At 34.9% G+C, this 23,122-nt stretch overlaps 2 protein-coding genes across 10 annotated transcripts in view; one reads left to right on the forward strand and one right to left on the reverse strand.

Annotated features, from left to right (window-relative positions):
• Positions 1 to 16,982, forward strand: part of LOC115455853 (uncharacterized protein PF11_0213) — a 34,094-nt gene extending 17,112 nt beyond the window's left edge. For 3 of the 9 annotated variants that reach the window (XM_030184602.2, XM_030184607.2, XM_030184608.2), the window contains exons 2-11: positions 6,537 to 6,866; positions 7,267 to 7,293; positions 9,565 to 9,701; positions 10,042 to 10,241; positions 10,677 to 10,801; positions 11,165 to 11,312; positions 11,503 to 13,245; positions 14,701 to 15,075; positions 15,185 to 15,420; positions 15,734 to 16,982. In XM_030184602.2, coding sequence (XP_030040462.1) covers positions 6,537 to 6,866; positions 7,267 to 7,293; positions 9,565 to 9,701; positions 10,042 to 10,241; positions 10,677 to 10,801; positions 11,165 to 11,312; positions 11,503 to 13,245; positions 14,701 to 15,075; positions 15,185 to 15,420; positions 15,734 to 15,960 — 3,548 coding nt within the window. In that variant the 3' untranslated portion in view covers positions 15,961 to 16,982. Of the gene's footprint in view, positions 1 to 6,536; positions 6,867 to 7,266; positions 7,294 to 9,564; positions 9,702 to 10,041; positions 10,242 to 10,676; positions 10,802 to 11,164; positions 11,313 to 11,502; positions 13,246 to 13,503; positions 15,076 to 15,184; positions 15,421 to 15,733 lie in introns of all 9 variants that reach the window. The other 6 variants (XM_030184606.2, XM_030184609.2, XM_030184610.2 and 3 more) reach the window with 4 other exon arrangements.
• A 301-nt stretch (positions 16,983 to 17,283) lies between these two features.
• Positions 17,284 to 21,833, reverse strand: LOC115455856 (transcription initiation factor TFIID subunit 11). Its single transcript, XM_030184617.2, has 5 exons — positions 21,633 to 21,833; positions 21,373 to 21,477; positions 20,823 to 21,249; positions 19,939 to 20,123; positions 17,284 to 19,508 (listed from the first exon to the last, which is right to left on the reverse strand). Exons 1-5 carry the CDS (start codon positions 21,682 to 21,684, stop codon positions 19,375 to 19,377), a joined length of 903 nt encoding a protein of 300 aa, XP_030040477.1. The 5' UTR covers positions 21,685 to 21,833; the 3' UTR covers positions 17,284 to 19,374.
• Positions 21,834 to 23,122: the final 1,289 nt, after the last annotated feature.

The raw sequence follows: 23,122 nt of genomic DNA on the forward strand, positions 1-23,122 counted from the left end.
ACGACAACTGGTTTTTAAGAATGTGGCTGGGTATAATTGATGCGGTTCTGTTTGGCTTTAGACTGGCTCGAACTATCCTTGTATTTGCTAGTAAGTAGTAGAGTAGCAATTAAAAAAGTTTAGACTTTTTTGATTTTGTTCAATGTCGAGTCAATGTTTTTTGTTCTATTTTTGTAGTCGCATGTATAGGTCAAGAGGCGGGGCGTCAAGTTACGAGAAAGTAACCTTCAGGCACGCAACATTTTTCATATATTTGGCCAATTTGCCCAACTTCAAGTGTTTGAACAGGAAATTAAAACGTAAATACATCCGCAGCAGCCATCGCGGTACTTTAGGTCAGTGTCAAAAACTAAATATTTAGAGCCTTACTAATTTAATAATCGCTATTATTATATACGTCTATCATATTTGCACAATTTTCTGTCTCGCTTCCTCTGACGGTAAACGTCATTTAACATGAAAAGACAAAACACGGACTTAGTAAGGCGGTTAGTAGCTAAACTACTACCATACTAGTGCCTATAGTCCGGACCAGTGGAGATTTAGTAACATCGCTTTGAGGTTGAACTTTGTTTACGTAAGCCGTGAATGGAGTAAGTAAACTCTCACGTGTCTTCGTGTATCAAATGTTTGCATACGTCGCTTCTAAGTTCTCACGGACACGTTTCCACAATGTGACCTTTCATATGAAAGTGCCTGATACAGCATAATGGAGTTGTCTGAGCTTACCGTCGGACTTTGTTACGGTCACTTTCATTAAATCAGTTCTCACGAAAGACCCCGAGAAGTCGTATGATTGACAATACGTGTGGATTAAGTGTTGCCACACCGCGCGACTCTTTCGCAATATCATAAATTGCGAAAATGTGCAGTTTTTTTTTCTAGCCAGTGTCATTTGTTACAGAAATTTTTGGATATCAGATCGAATGGCTGAATGCGACACGAATGTGTTTTCAGATTTCTCTACAGATTTTGCTTGTGCTTTATGTCCATTCGTGATATGTTGCATTTCTGCGTGACATTCCTTTCGGTTTGTTAATCCGTTTTTGCGAGTTTTGTCCACTTTCATACGAATATTTTTGCGTCGGCCGGCATTCACAGTATAACTCGTACATCACTGTCTCCACAGATAGAAATGAACTTCCTGACATCTACCGTTTCAGAAAATATATGATTATACACGATAAATGCAATAATTTAATATCCTCACGTAATCAATTTATGTTTCTAAAAATACGAGTATTTCTTTCTTGAAGAAGAAGAAGATTAAACTCCCGTTTTAATATTTTATGAATGCATGTTCATTGAAGGCTTTTTTGATTATTGCACCTACCTTTGGAATCCCGTCTAGCCATACGTGTGGTTACACCATAGCCATAGGTTCGTAAAATTTATACGTCTTGTTGATATCTCGATTGCGCTAATTAGGTTAGTTTGGTTCGGTTCTAAAACGAGAAACAGGACTTCATAGTTTCCAGCCAAGACCGCACTCGCACTGCCAGTAAAACAATGAGGCGCTTACTTTATAGTTGTTCTTATTTTTCGATAAAAACGCGTAAATGAATAGTTACATTTATTTATTATTAAATGTAACTATTCATTTTCCTAACTTACATACATGCGTCAGTTTTAACATGAATATCCCGAACAAATTGTAATATACCTATATATATTTACGGGAAAGTATAATATTAAATCAGGTTACTGGATTAGTAATTAATTACTACACAAACATCGCGTGGATTTACTGTAATCCACTTCACCGGCGAGTTGAAGCGAAGCGGACGGCACCGATACAAAAATTTGATTTCTGCGTGCGAATAATCTTCACCGGCAATGTTTGTTCAGATGGGAAGTAATTTCATGCTTATTACATTCTCCACGGAATTGTTGGTTATAATTAAAGTTCATAAAGTAACGCTTTCCTTTTGTCCAAAATCATTACGTTGCATAATGTTATCTAATGTTGTATTCCAAGAAATTTTCTGAATTATAAAAAAGGTGTCGAGAATATGTTTAGAGGCGTTGAAAGTAACGACGGGTGGTGGTCGAATCTTTTGCCATTGAATGTTTCCGGTTTTGATCGACGTTTGAATATTAATACATAGTATGTTCCTTCCATAAGAAATATAACCTTAGCCAATTTACTCACGGTAAAGCGTAGGTAGGTATATTCGAACTATCTCGCTACAAATGGATTTTTAAGCCAACCGTACTCGGAAACCATGGGGAATGTTAGCATTTATTATCTCCGTTTTGTTTGAATTTCTTGTATGGTGTTGTAAGTACCCATTGCGTGCCCCATTTATCTATTAGTTTCAGTATCGCACCGTGTTTTTTGTTCTGAGATGTGAATATTACACCATTGTTCGCTTAACTTCTGACAAGGCATGTGGTCGCTTTCTGTACCTATACAGAAGTAATTGCGTTATTTTTGTATCAATAACAATGGTTAGTCATAACTCATATGTTTAACTAAAAAATGTTATTACCAATTATAATTAGATAAATACTCTGAGAATATTAACGGGTATATGGTATTAAGAGTAAAACATAGAAGTATGTAAATAAACTATATTTACTAAAGAACTGCAGTTCCTGTGTCCCTAATTCCTATTTATCGATATCCAATAGTTCCCATCACAATCTAATTAATAATTATTAAATCTCCAGTATTTACCTAAAACCATATTAAATTTGAGTTTCTGTTAGTGCGTTTCTTCAACATATGAACGCAACCAAAGCATAATGTAAAGTGCCAGGTACAACCAAACACCATCACCCTCACCCTAAAACATACCTAAGTTCGAGAACTTTCCACGCCAAGTTATACTTTCTCTCGACTAATAACAGTGATTTAATAGCATATTGTTCTCTTGTGTCAGATATTTATTTCTTTAGTAGCAGATATATTTTTTGCCGCAAGTAAAGCTGACAATTGTACATAAATAAAGGCACTAAAGTAAGATAACAAACGCCTGTACAATAACAGATTGTAATAAAAAGAAAATCAGATTAATGCAGACAGTTAATGCGAAAACATTTAAGCTAGTATCCACATTCAATTCATTTTCACGTTATTTTTTTCTCTTTAGAGCATTTAATAAAAATATGGCATAATTTTATTAATCAATCATAGTGGTTTCGGTGCAGGTCTACACGTACTCTGAACTACATGTAATTAGCACAGTTTTATATCTTTCCTAAATACATATAAAAAGCTTAACTATCTTGTAACATAAACAGCTGTGTAGCACGGTATTTAAATGGCTTAATCGTGTATAAAATAAAAACATTGAACAAGCCAGGCTTGTAACTCAGATGCACTGAGAGATATTCAGGCCGCACTGTCTCGCGTCCGCAATAAAAAGTTTGCCTTTTAAGTCACAGTGGACTGGCGTGATTACTGAGATCACGTGTACGTTTAAGGTATCCTGGATTGAACAAAATTATGCCTTCGATAAACAAGAATAAATTTCTGTTCTGTTTAATATTGTAATAATAATAATAATAATATCAGCCCTGTATTATATACTTGCCCACTGCTGAGCACGGGCCTCCTCTACTACTGAGAGGGATTAGGCCTTAGTCCACCACGCTGGCCTAGTGCGGATTGGTAGACTTCACACACCTTCGAAATTCCTATATAGAACATCTCAGATTTGCAGGTTTCCTCACGATGTTTTCCTTCACCGTTAAAGCGAACGATAAATTCACAAAGAATACACACGTGATTTTTAAGAAAAGTCAGAGGTTTGTGCCCTTGGGATTTGAACCTGCGGACATTCGTCTCGGCAGTCCGTTCCACACCCAACTAGGCTATCGCCGCTAGTTTAATATTGTGCTAGACGTAAATTCTAACTTGACCGTACCTCTTGTATGTAAAGTAGCTTTTTATGAAAGAATTCATTAAATCGGATCACTAAGTTTATATATTACCATAATATATCCAAGCTTAGATATTTTAATACTAATTTATAATTTCAGTATTATAGATTTTTTCCCTCTAAAAATAATATTAACACGGATCTGTGTACTGAAATGCGGCAAAGCTTTTTATCGGTAAATATACTCATAATTTCAATTATTTCCTGGAAATCTTAGTTTACAAGGAACGCTTTTATTATTCTTATAACCAACCAATGTTACATGAAGTAATATTACTTCTTTGCATTATTTTCCTATAGCATATGCCTACGAACAATCAGTGATATTAATGATTAAAGAGATTTGCTTCAATAAAAATACATTTGCTGTAGTGTAACATTGCAGTTAATGTCATAATAAATTATAGGAATTGCAATAAATTATAAAACATCACGTAATTCATAACGTGTGCCCTAATTCAGATAACTGAATGGAGCGTACAAATTGCATAATTCAATGATAATTGGACTCAATTGTATTTCTGCCTTCCGCTCATTACTTGCACTGTGTTCTTTGATGTGGTCCATCTCTGCCGATTATGCGGACAGACGCCGCTTGTTAACAGCAAACTGTAGCAATGAGCAAACGTTAAATAAAACCTGTATCAATTTGTGTTCATAGCACGTGGTTCGCTTCCGTGCTCGGCATAAAAATATAAATTCTCAGGTATCAAATACATAAAACAATCTGAGGATTAAATTGGTGAAATCCTTTGATGGCTTGTGAATTTTAATGGTGTATATAAAACAGGTGATGACACCGTATCCTCGATTTAGATGAGAAGAGTGTCAAGAAACACTAAAGGAATATGTGACGTGAATCAAAATAGGAAACGTCGCACAAGCGTTTCTTGGAATGAACGAACATAATACGTTTTAAATATACAATTACCATCCGGAATACGAGTTTGGTGTAACGTTTTTTTCTTGTATTAAGTACCTAAAGTTGAAACAACTTAATTTTATGATACCACTGAAACGGTCGGTTGTTAAAAAATAATGTGCCTTCTTATCATTTAAAGAATGAGTTTGACGTAATGATCATAAGCACGCCGCTGCGGGCCTTCTTATAAAGATGTTCTTATTTTAAACTAGAAAACCGTTTTACTGGACCCGGCCGTAGTCAATTAGTAGGCGAGTCATGCGCACTGCCCGAACGCCCTCAATCGGGATGCGCCTGCGCCGCTTCTAAGAGTTCAGCCACCCGACTGTTGCGCGCCGGCTGTATTTACAGATACCATAGTAATATTATATGATTTATTACATATAAAAGTTACCTTTTGGAACGGATTTTTATCGTGCTTAGAGTTAATCGCTTAACCATTTGTAATTAATGGTAATAATACCCGTTCAAGGTCACCGATCTGGTTTCTCCGACTTTGAATCGTAGTATAACACGCGTGCGTATTACGTAAACCTTAAGTTAACGACGCGATGGCTGACATTCAATGAAACCGGAATGCTGTTGCGTTGGTGCGGCACAAGATCGCCTGCAGCCATTGATGATTTGTAAATAAACGTCAACAATGATAAGTGATGCAAACTCGTTATGCAGTCGGATTGTCAAGGTAGCTTTATATTACGCAGTAATTGTTTATCGTTTCTTTTCTGATAACTCTTGACTCTACCTGACTTGTGCAAAATTGCTCGTCGTTTTATTTTTGTATCAAATCCATTCTACTCTCCTTACAGTATTTTTTTATCATAATATCCGTACAGTCTCAAGTGATGATTATATTTAGGGGAAATGTTCGCTCGGGATCGCGTGACCTACCTAGCTAATCAATATGGAGGTTGTAGCTGGTGAATTACGTCATGTTTACATACCACTCGCCCTTGCATGTATTACTGCGAATGGCATTTTTACATTGTGTAAAAATCGCTCACGATTCAGTCAAGGAAAGTGCACAACCTTGAAGCATAGTGTTAAAAAGTTGTGTACATAGATGTTTCTGTATATGGACGTCGCGTCTAACTGTCTGTTTAGTCGAGACAAGATATTCTTCACTTAAACCATTTAAATATTACCTTGAGTATGTGTTTCCATTGCAAACTATGCGAACTTTGAAATAGCCATGTTACTTTGTCAATGTTTCTTGGTACTTTTTACATTTTTATATCTTTATATGTAAACTTTAAATTAACTCTCGAAAAATATATTTATTACTAGAAGCTTACCAAAATATAAATGAAATTCGTCTCTACTACTACTACCTAGAAGGTAGACGCACTTACCTGTCTTCTGGGAAAATTTGTTTATTTTAATACGTGCACCGCAGACTGATCCCACTGCACCTCATGTTAAATGGCACTATGGCGGGTTTTCACACCTTATGTACGGTGGTCGCTATCCGGGCGGATGTAAAATATATCCACCGGTAATGCTGCATCTAATGCGTTTTACACAGATATGTTTAAGTAAAAAAAAGTCTAAAGAATGTTCTTAATTTGAACTTATTGCTTTATCGGAGGCAATTTTATTTTAAATCGTAATAGCTGTGTATCCAACGAAAGTATAATTCTCGACCATCAGTTCATTTGAGTTGTAGAATTACGAAGATTATTTCTCGTATTTGATTGGTGACTCAATTATTACTATCGTGTTTACAGGTAAAAAGCAACACCAACAGTCTTCGAAGTCATCCCGCTCACCATCGCCCGAGTCTCCACCAGACACATCACCAGAACAGGATGAGGCCTACCAGCCGGTGCTTCGGACGCCGCCTCCGAGCCGCGCGGGTCCCCCTCCATCGCCACCAGTGCCCACGAACCCAGTGGCGCCCGTGGCTCCGGAACCATCAGCCCCTCTCCCCTTGATGCCGTGCCTCGTCTGTGGACGGACCTTCGTGCCGCAGTCGCTCGCGAAACATGTGAAGATATGCGAGAAGATGACTGTTAAGAAACGAAAGACGTTCGACTCTTCAAGGCAGAGACGAGAAGGTAAAATTCATTTTGTTTTGAACTTTCCAGAAGCGATCGCTTTTGATAAAGGTGTACTAGTTGTGTTTATGCTCGGCTTTCGCTCTTGGAAATATGGTCTATTCTGATTTGTTGTGTGTTCTATTTAGTCCGTGTGATAGATTGTTTCTCGTAAATTGTTGCGGGTAAAGATTTCAATACAATTCGTAAGGTTGAAGTATTATTTTTTTACCATAAACAAATTGATATATTGTGCCTGGTGTTTCGTGCTAAAGATTCCATTTAAATATTTTTTTTAAATGTGCGTACTCTATGTAGTTAGTTTTTATTAAAATTATGTTACCTATTTTGTGTGAAATATTTTTTTTTTACAATTGGCATGAGTGATATTGATTTATATTTTATTTTTGTGGATAATAAGGTATGAAGGCGACAAACAGTAATACCGGTGAGTGGGAGAATGTTTATATACCGCACGATGGCTCATTTATTTTGGTTGCTACCGTACAAGGCCAATTAAAACGGCGTGTTGCACCAATCGATGTTTATAATCGGGCGCTTGCGGGATAACAGCCAATATAAAAGAGCCATTTACAACTTTCCTCCTTCTGTTACACGAGCCTGTGAGATTTACTAACACCCGTGCTGTTCTCGTCAACTTAATTGTACATTAAACTCCACCTTAGCCTCACGCAAACGTCATAAACGTATTTATAGAGCGGACCGAAAAATAGAAGGCCACCTGTATAGTAGATAACAGTTCGCTAGAGCGCAATCAAATAAGGGAGCGACTTAAAATTTTACATCCAATTTAACTTTGGAACATGCTAATTTGAATAAATATTAAGTTAGGCTCTAGAATCTTCCCGAGCCCGGATTTAGGCGTTTCCACCAGAAAAATGGTGCGCTGTATGTATTTTTTTAAGCTTTCTTCTAGAACTTAATTCATGAAGAAAAAAATTAAGCATCATATATCTACAGTATGTTATCTTTACTTGTTTCACATTTTTATTATATGCATATTGTTTGATTAATTTATAATGAAAATGTCCCTACAACTGTACATTCTGAACATCTCCTTCTAAAATACACATACTTTTAATTTGCAACCAATTATAATTTATAGACAATTTAATAAGGAATACATTGGTAGTGTATAGTTTCCAAAGAGAGATAAATTTGATATTTTAAAGTAATTATTTGTCATTCTGCATATTCCTGCCCGTTACTAGTACGCCTTCAATATAGGAACAATAGCTCAAGGCCTTTTGCTCGGAGTAGGGCCTTAATCTTCATTAAAATTAGGTTTAGCCGATGACGCAGTAGACATACAATTTTGTTACAAAATTCCATCCAGTAATACGCTCTGGGAACCTAAAGGGATATAATTAATAAATAAGTTTCTATTACTTAACACGTCTAGATGGCCCGATAGTGTTTGAAATATTGAAATAAAATATCTTTTCGAACTTTACAAACTTGCTAAACATAAACAATTAAAATCCGCATGTTTCCTTTTATAATAGTCATTTAAACACAAAAGGCACTCATTATAATACCTCCAGAGTTCTGAACTCCACTCTATAGTATAAATATCTATTTAAAACACAAATTACTCAAACCAACGCATATCGAACAATATATTGCGTCTCATTTGTAAGCAACGAGTGAGCGTCGTATTAGTTATTGCCGTCTACCGTCGTACAAGTACTAAATACACGGCAAGTCAAAAATACAGTATGTTAATATTATTGTTGTGGTGACAATGCGCCGCGGGATGACTAACGAAGCCCATATTTACATAAATTAAACTTGAGTATCATTTAGCAACGTACGCCCACAAGCGTCAAACTTAAGACATTACTACCAGTTTCCAAAATTAAAATTGATCGAAACATGTTGAATCATCTCAAAAGACGCTGTATTAAATATTGGGTCGTGTTTTTTTTTGGTCGGTCATTCACGACAGTAACATCGGCTGTATTGTTGTACCGTAATAGTTAGTAATATTTAAAAAAAACTATGTATATTTATTATATATTCTTAAAGACTCGGTGCCGCATTTATGTGATAAAATCATACCTTACCAATCCGCAGTCCTACGCCATTAATAATATTAAAGCTATTGGAATTACGGTTTCAAATTAATGACACTAAAAAATATTATGTATATATAATACATAAATTATAAAACATGTACCGTATTTTATGATATACTAGGTTGGTATAATTTGGTCCCACTAACAATCCAATGAACAGCTCTGATTCGTTAAAATATATTCGTCTTGATCTCGTTTTAATTAATTAATTAATATTCAAATTTGCGATCACGCGCAGTCAGTTCAATAGCGTTGCAGTGGTTGTTCTGATATTTTCTTACGACACGCAACGTCCCTTGCCAATGGAATAGAGAAAGGCGTCGCCAGCGTTAACAAGCAATGTTTCATTTTCAATAGTCATTCAAAACTGTACGTTTCAAGTTTCTAATTAAGTGTTTATGCATGCGTCGCATCTGTCATGTCAACTATCTCTGGTTACTTTGTTCGGTGAGTGATGTTTGTACTCCGGTATGCGTAGTGCGTACACTTGACATGCTCTGTTAGAAACTATTAAAATTAATTTTGTTGAGTGATTGTAATATTTAATTAACACTTTAAAATGCACGTGTGACTAACTCGTGATTATTATTTCGTATGTTTATGTTTTTTTTGCGTTTCAGGTACGGATCTGGAACAATACTTGCCAAAGAACTTCGGTCTTCCAGAAAACAGCCCGTTCCTTGAGAAAAGTCCGCCAAACACGGCTAAACCCACGCCAAAAACTAAGCCACATTCTGTGAGAAGTGCTATCATGAAGGTAAAAGCATTCACATAGCAATAATATAAGTTTGATACGTGATATTTAAGACATTTAAAACGTTTGATATCTAGCAGTGTGTCCTCCGATGCATTCTAATGACGTTAACCTTTAAGTACCCACATAACGTTCATTTCATAAGGTGGAACGTTTTTATAGTTGATCAATACATAGCCTATTAGCCTCCACTACCAATACCGCTCCACATAAATTATAATATTACGCAATTATTTTTTAAATTATTAATATTTTATATAACATCCTTCTACGGAAATGGCCTTATAAGTCATAATCGTAATATATCCATAAACAAATGTGAAATATAAGTTTTAATCTGCAGCCAGCCGCAGAGCTGCAAAAGTGTCCGCACTGCGCACGCGCATTCGGCGTGCGCGCGTTCGAGCGGCACGTGGAGTGGTGCGCGGACAAGGCGAAGATCCTGCCCGCCGCGCCCGCGCACGCCGCGCCGCACATCGCCGACGCCAAGCAGCGCCTCAATGCGCGCACGCAGTACAAGGCGCCACCCGTCAGGCAGCGCAAGTAAGCAACACGTATCAACAGAGGCCGACGCGGCAACCGCCCAGGACCTCGGGCAAACAAAAATCATTACCCTCCTTCGATAATCGATAAAAGTCTTTTTACCTTTGGAAGACTTCCCGGCCAAGGCCTCGCATTATTTACGACCGCTACTGCACATTAATATTGTCAAGCTTGGACGTGGACGTGTCAATTACACGTGCTAATGACAAAAGTAAAGTTATACATTTGCGTTACAAATACTCAAGTTATTGCAATCGGTTACCTTAAACATGTTTCTGGACATAATTGAGAGTTGTACAGTAGCTACCATACGTTCAAAAATGCTGTTAACTAGCTTGTATTCAAATCCCATTTGCGTCCCACGAGCTTAACTCACAAACTTATTACGGTTGCACGGTAAAAAAAATATGTGATTTCTTTTCTTTTACATTACAGATCATCCCAAACACGCGAAAAGTCATCCAACAGCAGATCGGCGTCTGTAGACTCCTCGCGCGGGGTGTCGCCTCCGCCGCCCAGGGAATATGGTGATTACAGACAAGGACGTATTAGAGCTTCAGGTAATTAATCATACAGCTTTATGAAGATCAGTCGCTGGATAGTGAGCGGTATCTATAAAAAATGGGAGCATCACTTTCTAGAAATATAACTTATAAACTATAACAATTAGAAGGCACCGTACCGCTTACATGCCTTGCTACTTTAAATTAAGTCGAAAGTTACACTTCCTTAATATTACACTTGACTACAATAAAGATGTACAACCTAAATAATAAATGCAAACCCATACCAACGAACAAAGTTTTTTTTAAGTATTTACATTATCATAATATGTTGATATTTATAAAAGTAAATATGTTACAATTTGAAAACGTGCAAAACAATATGCCACTGTGTTTCACTTTGATTGTGTAATCTTGCAGAATCTATGTCAAGTAATGATTGTCACGAAGACACATCTCCTCATGTGCCCGTGATAAGAAACTCGAGAAATTCACAAAACAACTCATCAGGCGACGCAAATGTCAAAGCAAGGCAGGCGAGACTCGCCAGAGATCTTAGCAGTTCTAGGTATGTCGATATTACCATCGTTGCTGTTAAGTATTTTTATTTATAGACTTGTTAGCAAATAAGGGGAAAGGAAGAGTTTATGTTTACTATTTTTTATATTTTATTGGTAGAATTGATTTATAATGTTCCTGTCTCCTTGTTTGTTACAAAAATTGCCATAAAATTACCTAACACTCTTCCTTTCTCCTAGAAATACCCAAAATCCTCGATCCTCCTCTATCCAACAAAGTCGTACTGATCCGAATATAAAAAAGTCTCAACCGGAAAGTAAACCCAAAACAAGAATGAACGTCAAAAAGCAACAACAGTTGAAAAAGCTTGAAGCTATTGCAAGTAAATATAGTGAAGACAAAAAGAATGAACAGAAGGATAATTCAAAGATCAGGCGCGAAAAAAGTCTTATTCCAGTACCAAAAAAAATCAAAAAAAAATCTGAAACAGTAGCTCCTACCAATAATCCACCAATTGAAACAGTTTTAATTAAGGAAGAAATCAAAGAAGTAAAAGTGAATACTCTTAAACAAAAGAAACCGATACATTTATTAGAAGCTACCTCTCAAATTTCCCTGAAAGATAAGACATTAGACAAGAAGATAGAAAAGAAATTATTAAATAAAGAAAAGGTTGATCCACTTACAATCACCAAGGAAAGTACCATGAGTTTAGATAGTCTTGAAGAATGCCCACAGAGTGGAAGTAGTCACAAAGATTCTTTATATAACTTAAATACGGAACTACTTTGTGTTCCTTGTGTATTACACAACACGACTAATGAGAAGCAATATAAAAGATCTAGTAGCAAAAATAAATCCAAAGTTAATCATCACGTAAAAAATATAGATAGTAATATTATTGAGCCTAAAGTAGAATTACTTTATAGAAATCCAATTGTTGTTAGCTCTTGTGATATAATGATTCCAGAATGCTACGATGATAAGAACTGTTCACAAAAAGACTTAGCTTTTAATTCACCAGTAGAATCCATTTTGCCGGACAGTCTTAATCTTGATAATACCGAGTCGTCAATTTGTCTTAAAAATTATAATTATGACGATGACAATAAAAAAAATTGTTTATTAAATAGTGAAACTAATAATGTTATTGAAGATGCAAACTTCGAATCTGAGGAGCTTAATAATTTATCAGCTGAAAATATTGAAGAAAACTATGAACACGATCTAAGTGAAGAATTATTTAATGATTCTGCTGACAACAATTTTGAAGAAAACGAAGAAAAAAGACATGGTAGTGGCGAAACTTATACAAAGTTCACAGAAAATCCTGCAGATCTAGATGAATTTATGATTATGACTGATAAATTATTACATAATCGGAACTTAAATGAAACCAAATTTGAAATAGAAAAAAATGTAGAGAATTTTCATACTCCTAAAACAAATTCATTAGAAACAATCAATCAGTCTGTTATGGGAACTATTGATACTGAAGGTAAAGAGGAACCGACGCGGAATTTTTCCGATAATTTTGAACAATTAAAAAATGATTTAAAAGAATTACTTGGAGATGCTGACAATGATGTGAAACGCAAATTAAATATTGAAGAGTTTAACGAAGATAAAATTAACAGACAAGTTTCTGATATGGAACACATTACTGTGTATGAACTTAAGTTTTATGAAGAGGAATCAAACAAAGATAATATCACAGGCGATTATGATGAAAGAAATAGTTCCCCTGAATTTAAACTACCGTCTATAACATCAAGAAATAAATTAGACACAAAAATTCCTCAAAATCGCAAAAAGTTGCAAAAAATATATCAGCCTAACCGCAAGAATAGAGTAATAAATGCACAAACACGCGCTAATAAAGAATACCAAACGTTTATTGTTAAGGAAAATGTAGACAGTGACAATCAATCCATTTCATCAGAAGCGCCACCTTTAAAATTACCTAGAATAGAAAACAAGAGGTTAGATAACTTTGTTTCCCTTTTCCTAGATCGTTACCTTATCATCTGTTCTGTCCGTCTCACAGATGTCTAGCTTTTTAAGCAAGTATAAGAAACATACATCGTAACACGTTCAAAATTCCATCTTATTCATATACAAGATAAATTGCAGACTAACTGTCGGCAACATATCAACTTATTATTTATACTATGGAATTTTGAATACAAATAGTAATTGTTGTGACTAACGCATTTATTTTTCTTTGTTATACATTACAGACTTGACGATAACTATGACCCATTCGAATCAGCTGCTAGGCAAATGAAGGAGCTCATGTCTTCAGAAACCAATGTCCCCAAACAAATACAAATCTCAGCCAAAGATTCCAGAACCCTTCCAATCCTACGTCCCACAAAAGACAAAATGTCTACATCTTACCTTAGTCCAAATAATACTAAGATGATGAAAGACACACTTAATAAAACTTATCAAAAAACTCCAACTCTTCAAAGAATGAAATCTTTCGGTAGCACAAACAGCGAAAACAATAATAGCTCATTTGGCGGTCGATGTAGTTCTTTCAGAATAAACAGGAACGACAAAAAGGCTAGCCCGAAATTAAATACAACATTTACAAAATCTAGCAAAGAGAACATTAGTACTTCGGAGAAAAACTCATTTACCCGGAATAGTAACTTAAATAGATCTTTCTCTAGTTACACTGCTTCTAGTTACAGCACACCAAAACCGAAAGATAAAATGCCAAAAATTGCCACGTCTATGTATCACAGTTTCCAGAGATCGACAATCGCACAACCAGTTAAATTAGATAAAATTAATAGAGATGACCAAAAGAAAGACTTTGTCAATCTTGATGTTATACTCACTGATGATAATTCATCAATGACTGATAGTAACTATATTGACCCTCGGCTTATAAATGAAAACGATAATTTGCCTATAAATGTAAATACGATTTTAAACAATCCCGATATAATTAGCAGTATGGAGTCTCTCCTTACAACAGAAAATTTACCAGCTAAATTCGAGTCTTTTAGTACCATATGTAATAATAACAAAATTAATGGACTTACAAAATCCAATAACAAACTAGAGAAAATCGAGACCAATAATAATATTAACAAATCTCACACATTGCCAATAAACGACATAGCTTCACAATACGAGAAAATTATGTCTTCCTTAGAACAAAGTATAGCTTCAAAGACCTCCGTTAGAGACGACGATTCTCTATGCGAGGACTTTGATCTTGAAGAGTTTATGACTTCTTTCGATGACGAAATAAATAAGCACAAGACAGAAAACAAACGTACGTGTAGCTCTACCACTAGGGTAGTTAAACAGTCTGAATACACACAAAGTAACAGGACCTCGGAATTAAGTAGTGTCAGTTCGTCCCCCAAAATGATGAACGGCATGATTCCTGTTAACAAATCAATGTCTCTTAATTTTAGCAGTAATAACATTGTCAATGACAACCTGTTCCCATCCTCTGTGAAACGTTCCACGTCCCTCCTGGATTCAATCCAAAAGAAAAGCGTGCAGAAAACAGAGTATGCAAAGGGTCGCAACAAAACAGAGCAGCTCGAACAAGACATAATGCAGTCGCTTAAAGATTTCGATAAATTTTACGAATCCGAAAAGATTGACAGTTGCCATTCAAGCAAAGAAACAGTCAACTATAGCGTGAATGCAAACGTTAATACAGTGAAACGCGAACCTCTAGCGAAATTGGATCGTAAACCGAAGAAAAAAGAAACTATATCAAATGGAAATTACACACCGAATGGCAAATCGAGCAATGATTCAGCTTATAGCAGGTTAGTCAGGTAACTAATTTTGTTAATAAGTGAGATTTGCAGAATTCGTTAATAAAACAATTTTCTTTCCTAACTTTAAACTCGACTTTTGGTGATGCACGATGAATTTAATTTTCAGCTTAAACCGAATATCGCCTGCGAAATTAACGATCTGCAATAAGGAACCTAATGGACTTCCACCAATGGATAAATGTCCCATAAGTTCGGATACTGGTAGCAGTCATAAAGAGGACAACAGGTCTATTTCTAGCGAAGAGTTTCTGGCGATGGAACGATCTGCTGAAATCGACGGCGCGTCTCCACAATCGGAGCAACATACAAATTACAAAGAATTGGATAATCATGCACTCAATGGTAAAAAACTTTTTTTTCTATAAAACAATAAGACTATTTAGATTTTTATGTTTACGTTAATATTTAACATCTCTTGTCTGATATGATTCTGTCGTCATCGATGTCATGCAGTAACTTTGTGCGCGGTATAATTAGTCGTCTTTGAGGTTCACTCCACAGATCTCAAGTACAGATATGTAGGAGACGCTCAATGCCTGCTCAGAGCAATAAAACAACACGAAGTAAATTCAACTCTCAGTTATAAAATTAATAATTTTTCGAGCAGAAACAACGTTATATCAGTGCAGACACGTCATTAGTGATATTGTTCCAGACAAACGCACAAGCTCCCGTTCGTCGTCGCGGCGCAGCTCGACGTGGAAGCCGCACGGGTCGCTGAGCTCGAGCGGGTCGGAGGCGTCGCTGCACGCGCGGCAGTGCGCAGGCGCACCGGCGCCGGCGCCGCGTCTCTCTCGCTTCTGCCACGAATGCGGCAGGAAATTCCCCGTCGACACCGCCAAATTTTGCATTGAATGCGGTGTCAAACGACTACTAGTTTAATCAGATGACACTGGAGTCAATCTAGATATCTAGTCCGTAGTTAAACTAGAATAACATATGTATCGAATGTTATGTCACATTTTGCAAAGGAGTTTATTCACTGCGATGAATGAGATGGTGTTTCATGAATGATCTTAATATATTTACAGAACTTACTGCCCTAAATTATTGAATAATATATGAATTACACTATGTAAAGTATGATGATAGAATACTTCGCGTGCAAATGTAAAAGAATCCCTGCTAATTTGCTTGCAGAAAGTGCTACTGTCGTCTGTAACAGTAAACTCAGTGTTGAAGTAATGTCTGACAATACAGTCACAAATAACGTAACATTGAGTTGGTTTGCATTTGAGAATTATTTAAGTATGCCTTAGTATAGGTACCTGGTTATGAAGTGTATATTCTTATATATGCGCACACAATTTAACAATGGACCATTGCTGCCTTTATTTAAAAAGATGTTAAGTTAAAGCTTGCTTGAAAAGTTTAGTAATATAGTTAATAAACTTATAATGTTACCAAATTTCTATAATTTATAAACTAATTTGTGCCTTCTTGAGTAGATAGAACTAATTTCGATTGTTTTGAAGGAAGACGCTGTTTTATTTGCACAGTGTTGTGTATTTTGTCTTGACATAAAGTATCAACGATCTGGCCAGGGTAGCCTTGGAAATCAAAAATATCTGTGATATGTGGAAAACTTGAAATGTCAGAATTAGTGTCCCAATGTATGAATGGCTTCTGAGGTAACTTATAAGTGCCAATTTGTTTATTTTCGTTTTTAATGGAATTTTGTGTATATTTTTACTTTGTTTTGGAATTGATAATGGATAATATTTTTATAATTACACTTCCTAGGATTTCCATCAATGTCTCTTGTCCACAGTATAGTTGGCCATTTTAACAAGACTGATTTTATTTTCAAAGTTTTCGAACTATGAATAATCCTTAGTTACTGTTGTATATTGATTTTAATAAAATAACAATTTTATCATGTAATAAATTAACATTTTATCATACCTGTTGTTTTTTTAAAAGCATAAAAGATATGAATTTCCGTATCCCTGTCTATGGAACACAATTTGCTTTTAAATTTATTTGTTGATACATATTTATAACATGCTGAAATGCCAATGTCTCAATCCGTTATACGATACAACTATTAAATTATTGTAAACATAGGTAATTTAATACATATATACACAATGCCAATATTTATGCACTGCTCTCTTATATACGTAAAATGAACCTTCAAGAAGCCTTGTTTCTTAGTATCGATTACAATGCTTATTCGATATTTCGTCCGACAAAAAAAACTAATTTTCAAATATCAAAATGTTTATTTGTAATAAGAATCACTAACAAATTAATGAGATATCGTCTAAATACTTTCTACACAATTGATTATATATTGCTATTTGTATGTATATTATTGAAGTTGAATAGAAAGTATACCAACTGCTTTTTGATATACTCAAAAATGAACTACTTGCTAGTTGCATATAAACGCACTACGCTCAAACATCATAGTGCTCATTACAATATCACATCCTATAAATTACTACTGACTTATGACTTACATTAGGACGTAGATATACAAAAGAGTACAACAAAGAACGCCGAGTATGCCAAATTAGTTCTAGTCTATCTGATAGATGTTATTATCCATTAATAAATCTCAGTCAAAATATGTTAATTTGTAATTTTTACTGACAAAATATAAAATAGAATATTAATGAGCAAAAATACGACTTAAAACTTCAATCTTCACTATCTCAAAAGTGTCATTTTGTGGGCTGGATCCTTTTTGCGTATCTACGTCCATTATTTGTCGAGAAAGACTTGAGAATTAAGAGCAGTTACATTTATACTTATATCCTAATGTTAATATTTACACTCATAAATAAACCCATAAAGTTTATTTGATATAAAAAGTTTCCCGAAATACATACATGTTAAATTATTCGATGAACAGTTTAACCAATGTAAACGTCGTTTATGAATTTCCATGAAGACTAGATGATAAGACTGCCTTAATAAAACTATCTCGTGTCAAATAATGCGGGATTAACTCCCATCTCCCTACAGATTATTGCTTACACCGTTTGTTCAGTCTCCTCATATGAAAGACGCTAATTGTTTTTGATGATAAGTACTATAAAAAAAGTGAATAGTAATAATTATTACGTATGAATAATAGGCAAAAACAGTTCGAGTACATAAATCTAACACTTGAATATGACCTTTCACCATGTGAGCAGGGCCGGCCTTAGCGAGCTGTCGCGAATGTAGGTGTTTTTTCTGGCGACTTTTTTTTTAGTTCCAGGGTATGCCTGTGACGTCCGACCCTAAAGCCGGCACTGCATGTTGGCATCTATCTCAGTGTAAAATGGGCTTTAATACAGATAAATTATTATTGTTAATAGAAGGCAGTTTGTGTATATGGTGTTTATTACTTATATTTATTGCTAGTTTATGCTCGCGGCTACACCCCCGTGAGAGTTTTCCGGGAAAAAAGTAGTCTATGGCCTTTTCATTAGTCTGAGAGACTAATTCCATACGAAATTTAATCGAAAGCCGTTGGGTAGTTTTTCTGTTTATCGCGTTTAGACAGGCAGACAAATACAGCGCGAGACTTGGTTTTATAATATATTTTTAAAACTATTTAGGATCAACAATTCAGTCATACATATTTGTTGCGTAACTTTGACTATTTTGACAGCGCACGTAATGGAAACTCTCAGAATGAATATAAACACAGACCATTTTTGCAACATTTTTAACTGATGCTCCACTCCTATTGGTCATAGCGTGATGTGATATAGCCTTTCTTGATAAATCGGCCAACAAACAATAAAATATTTTTTCCATTCAAACTAGTAAGTTCCTGAGATTAGTGCGTTCAAACAAACAAACAAACTCTTCAGCTTTATATAATAATAGTATAGATGATTTAAAATTATCAGATTATCAAAATATAGGTGCACTGTTATAACTCTGCCTAACCTTTTAGGGTTAAACATGTCGCACTCTCGATAAAATAATGACCTATTTCAAAAGTGTTAATTTGTGGCAGTCGTCGGAAAACTAATATTTCTTTGCTATCTTTTTTTGAAGTTGCTATAAAAATGAGCTCATTAGAGATAGGTAAAAATGAAACCTATAGCATGAAAAAAAAGGGAAAAAAAGGTCGATAACAGAAATTAGTTGTTTGATAATTCTCACAAATTGGCAATTTTGGAATAGGTCTTTATTTTATTAAGAATGCAATGTGTGACATGATATATAATTTAGTATTGATTTTTTCATTAGTCAATGAACAAGTCAACCAAATTATAGGCTGAATTATATAATAAAATATGACTACACAAAAAACTCGTTCCACTAATATTGATTTAATGTTACTTATTACTAGAGCCTGAATAATCCCCTATGAGCTTTTCTGGACGGTATGGTGCCTCGTACCCGAAGCCTCCTTAGTGCTTCACGGAGATGTTTAGGTTGTAATGGCCCAGCTTCACCGGACTTCTCCAAGACTTCCAAAGCTGAAAAATCATTTTTGACTAATGATTATTTAGGACTGATTTTTTATTCATTAAAGTTATTTATCAAATGAATAATGCCCTGACTGAACATAAATAACATTCATGTACAGATTTGTTTGTAAACTTATAATTTTTTATTTATCTTAAATTTTATCCTACAAATATTTTTTTACCATTTATAAAATTTAATTAATAAATTAGACCATTATAACATTGGTCCAGCTGTGCAGAGGATAAAAAGTAACCAATATATTAATCCATAACCTGGTATACCCATATCTTAAATTTCATTGAAATACTTTCAGCAGTTTACTTATGAGGTACATTAACCCTCATATCTATACTTATAATAAATCAATAATATGAGTCAACAGTCACACAACAGGCTAAATGAAAGAATATAAAAAACATAAAACTAAAGTGTTTTTACCTTCCTCAACTACTTCACCAACAAAAACTTTAGCAATACCGGACATGGCTATGACAACATTTTGTCCGACTGAACATCCTGTGATAGTCTGCATTAATCTCTTGACCGCTGCCTTTGGGAAAGCTGCTCGTCTGTACATTTCATATCTATTTAGCTGCTCTTCAGTGAAATTTGATACCAGGACCCTGGAAATGACAATTATTGACATTATCATATTGTCCATAATGCATATTTTTCTTGATTTATTATATCTTTCTATGTTTAGTTTCAGCAAATGCAGTTATTTATTTGACTTTTTTTATATCCATATACAATGCCACTTTTTGTTATACACAGACATTTTGACATTGCATTACTAAATAAAAGCAAATACTTGTCTACTTAAAAATAAGACTACAATAAAGTTACCCTCACTTAAGATGTAAAATAAAAAAGTCTAAGTTTTGAACCAACATTATACAAATATTAATTTTAATTTTACACACCCTAATTCCACTATCATTACTCTTAAGAGAATTTGTCATAGCAGCAATAACTTGTGGTCTTGCACTTCGAAAATTCACTCATGCACACAAAATATTTACACTAAACTACAAAGGGAACAAAAATTCAGCAAAGTGGAACTGAGCTTTTTGGTACACCTATTCATTATCTGTAGATGATTGTTGGCACAATGGTAATGACATGAAGGTGAATATGTAATGTTTAATTTATGAACCCAATGCCCAAATCACTCTATATTGAGCCTGCAGTTTATTTTAGTTGGAGAATGTATGCACATTGATGTTAATGCTCACATCAAAATTGTCAAAATCTAGTAAATTCTGATGAAATCACTCTAAATTGAGGCAGTCAATGAATACAGGAAATTATTTTTTACTCACTGCATCTTTTCTCGTTCCTCTTCTTCTAATTCTTTTTTGCTTTTCTTTTCCCTTTCTCTTTCATTCATAATATCCTCAGCTGTCTGAGCATCAAGGTTAGAAGATTCACTCTGTTGGAAATCATTTATGTTTGGCACAATAGTGTTATCAATGTCTTCGGCAATGCTTTTATCAACATTATCCGATTTTAACATCATGCTGGAGTTGTCAAATGAATATTCACTCTCATACGAACCATATTGGTCTGCAACATCGATGATCGTGTTTTGTTGTGTATAGTTATCTGAGTTTTCAGTATAAATATTACCCAACTCATCAGCTTTGTGTACAGTTTCCACATTCTGCGAGCTGTCTGAGTATGTCTCAATCACTTCACTCTCCAAAATCGTATTTTGTTCTGACTCTCCGTAATTTACTAGCGTTGTATCTGTAACAAAATAGATGTCATAGAACCAGTGTTATTGTTTTTATTTGTATTAGTGTAATCATCTCTTCTCAACTAAGTTTGCATTATATTCTCGACATAGTATACAAGAGCTTCGTCACTTACATTCTGGTTCATCTTTAAGTAATTTCTCTTCAATCTCTAGCGAGATCTCTTGACAATCATCTTCTATTGAATCGCTGTGGTCAAGTTCTCGCGCCAACTCTTCCTCTGAAATGTGCGACATACTTGTATCATATAATACAACATAACAGTGTATAATACTTCTATATAATATTATTATGCAATATAAATATACCTAGTACATGTAAAAGACTATTTTTCAAATATTATTCTGTACCACAAGTACTTTCTAAATACATTACCTCTCAATCTTTCTGCCTCTGAGAGACCGTCGCTACTCGGATTATCAGCCATCACGCTGCAACACACCGGTTCTCCAGAAAATCTTAATCAAGTCGAAGTATTCGGCGTAATAATTATAAAAGAGGCAATTTTTACAAAATTCTGATTTTATTTCGTATGTAAAAGAACTGTCAATGCCAAAACTGACAAAACAAATTAGTGGCATTTGACGTGTAGTTTTCTTCGTTCCGGGAAAGCAAAGGTAATGAGCATACAGCCTACTTTAAAATATTTTTACCTCAATGCAACGTCAAAAATATCCATTTAGTTTATCAAATTCACTTCTACAACTTTTTCTTATTTTTGCGGTCCGGCGAGATAAAGCTTAGTAGCCTGCATATCGTCGAATTAAGCCCAAAGGCTCGGGGATCTAATCCTGCAAATGCGATACCAATAAGGCTTCCCACTTTGTAATAAGTCACTGTCCGTAATACATATTTACGTGCACAAACTAATCAATATTGCATTGCGAGTATGGCATAGGTGTTCCTAAATAAATGGAAACAGTGTTTTATTTACAGACCGACAAGACGTTTATTAACCGTGTAACAGGTGACAGTTGAAAGAAGGATTGCTTGCTTCATTCAAAAACAATAACAACACAGACATGTTTAAATAAATTACTTACAAATACAAATTTACGACCTGTAAACCTTTAGCAACATAATAAATATGGATATATGTCTGATACAAGGCATTAAGTTTTGACATGCTAAAGACCAGACGGATAAAACATATGACCTTGATGTTAGTGATTTCTGATAAGACTTTATTCCACCACAATTGGCCTAATCTCAATCTCAGTTTACAGCTTATTATGATAAGTTTTATCAATTTGTCTTAATGTATGGTGTCGAGTGAATCAGTAGTCTGAGTACAGAGTTCGTACTCTATACTGTAATAAAATAAATGTAATAAGTACTTACTCAATACTTCGTATAGACAAATATTGTTATAAACAATTTCTAAAATTGTATATTTACGCAGTCTTCTACTACCAATATTTTTTTTTTCGGTAGCTGTTTTTATAATAATGCAAAGCAGACAATAATAATAGTATAGACATATTACATTACACAGAGTCGATAGTACTGGGATCAACACTCAAATGTTTTAGTAAATACACCAATTACGATTGGCGCCAGCAAAATTAAAAACCTACTTGGTGGCACTTTTAGTGTTAACGTTGTTAGTACCTACAAGGAAATTAGTTGTTTATTTTAGCACAACGTGGCGAGGTTTTTGTTTTCCTCTTCACTCTATACAATGCATGTATGGACCGATATATTATTTTCGCTCGTGACTCCGACCCTGTTGAGGTCAGTTTACAGAATAAAGAGTTGCCAATACAAGTGAGTCCGTTAAAGCAGTGCTCTCGACCCCATAAAGAGTTTTTTATAATTAGTTTAATTAGCCCTACTGAGCTAACTACTATGCTGTTTACAATTTA

The sequence above is a fragment of the Manduca sexta genome, chromosome 10 (assembly GCF_014839805.1).
Source record: "Manduca sexta isolate Smith_Timp_Sample1 chromosome 10, JHU_Msex_v1.0, whole genome shotgun sequence".
In the NCBI taxonomy this organism is placed as follows: Eukaryota; Metazoa; Arthropoda; class Insecta; order Lepidoptera; family Sphingidae; genus Manduca; species Manduca sexta.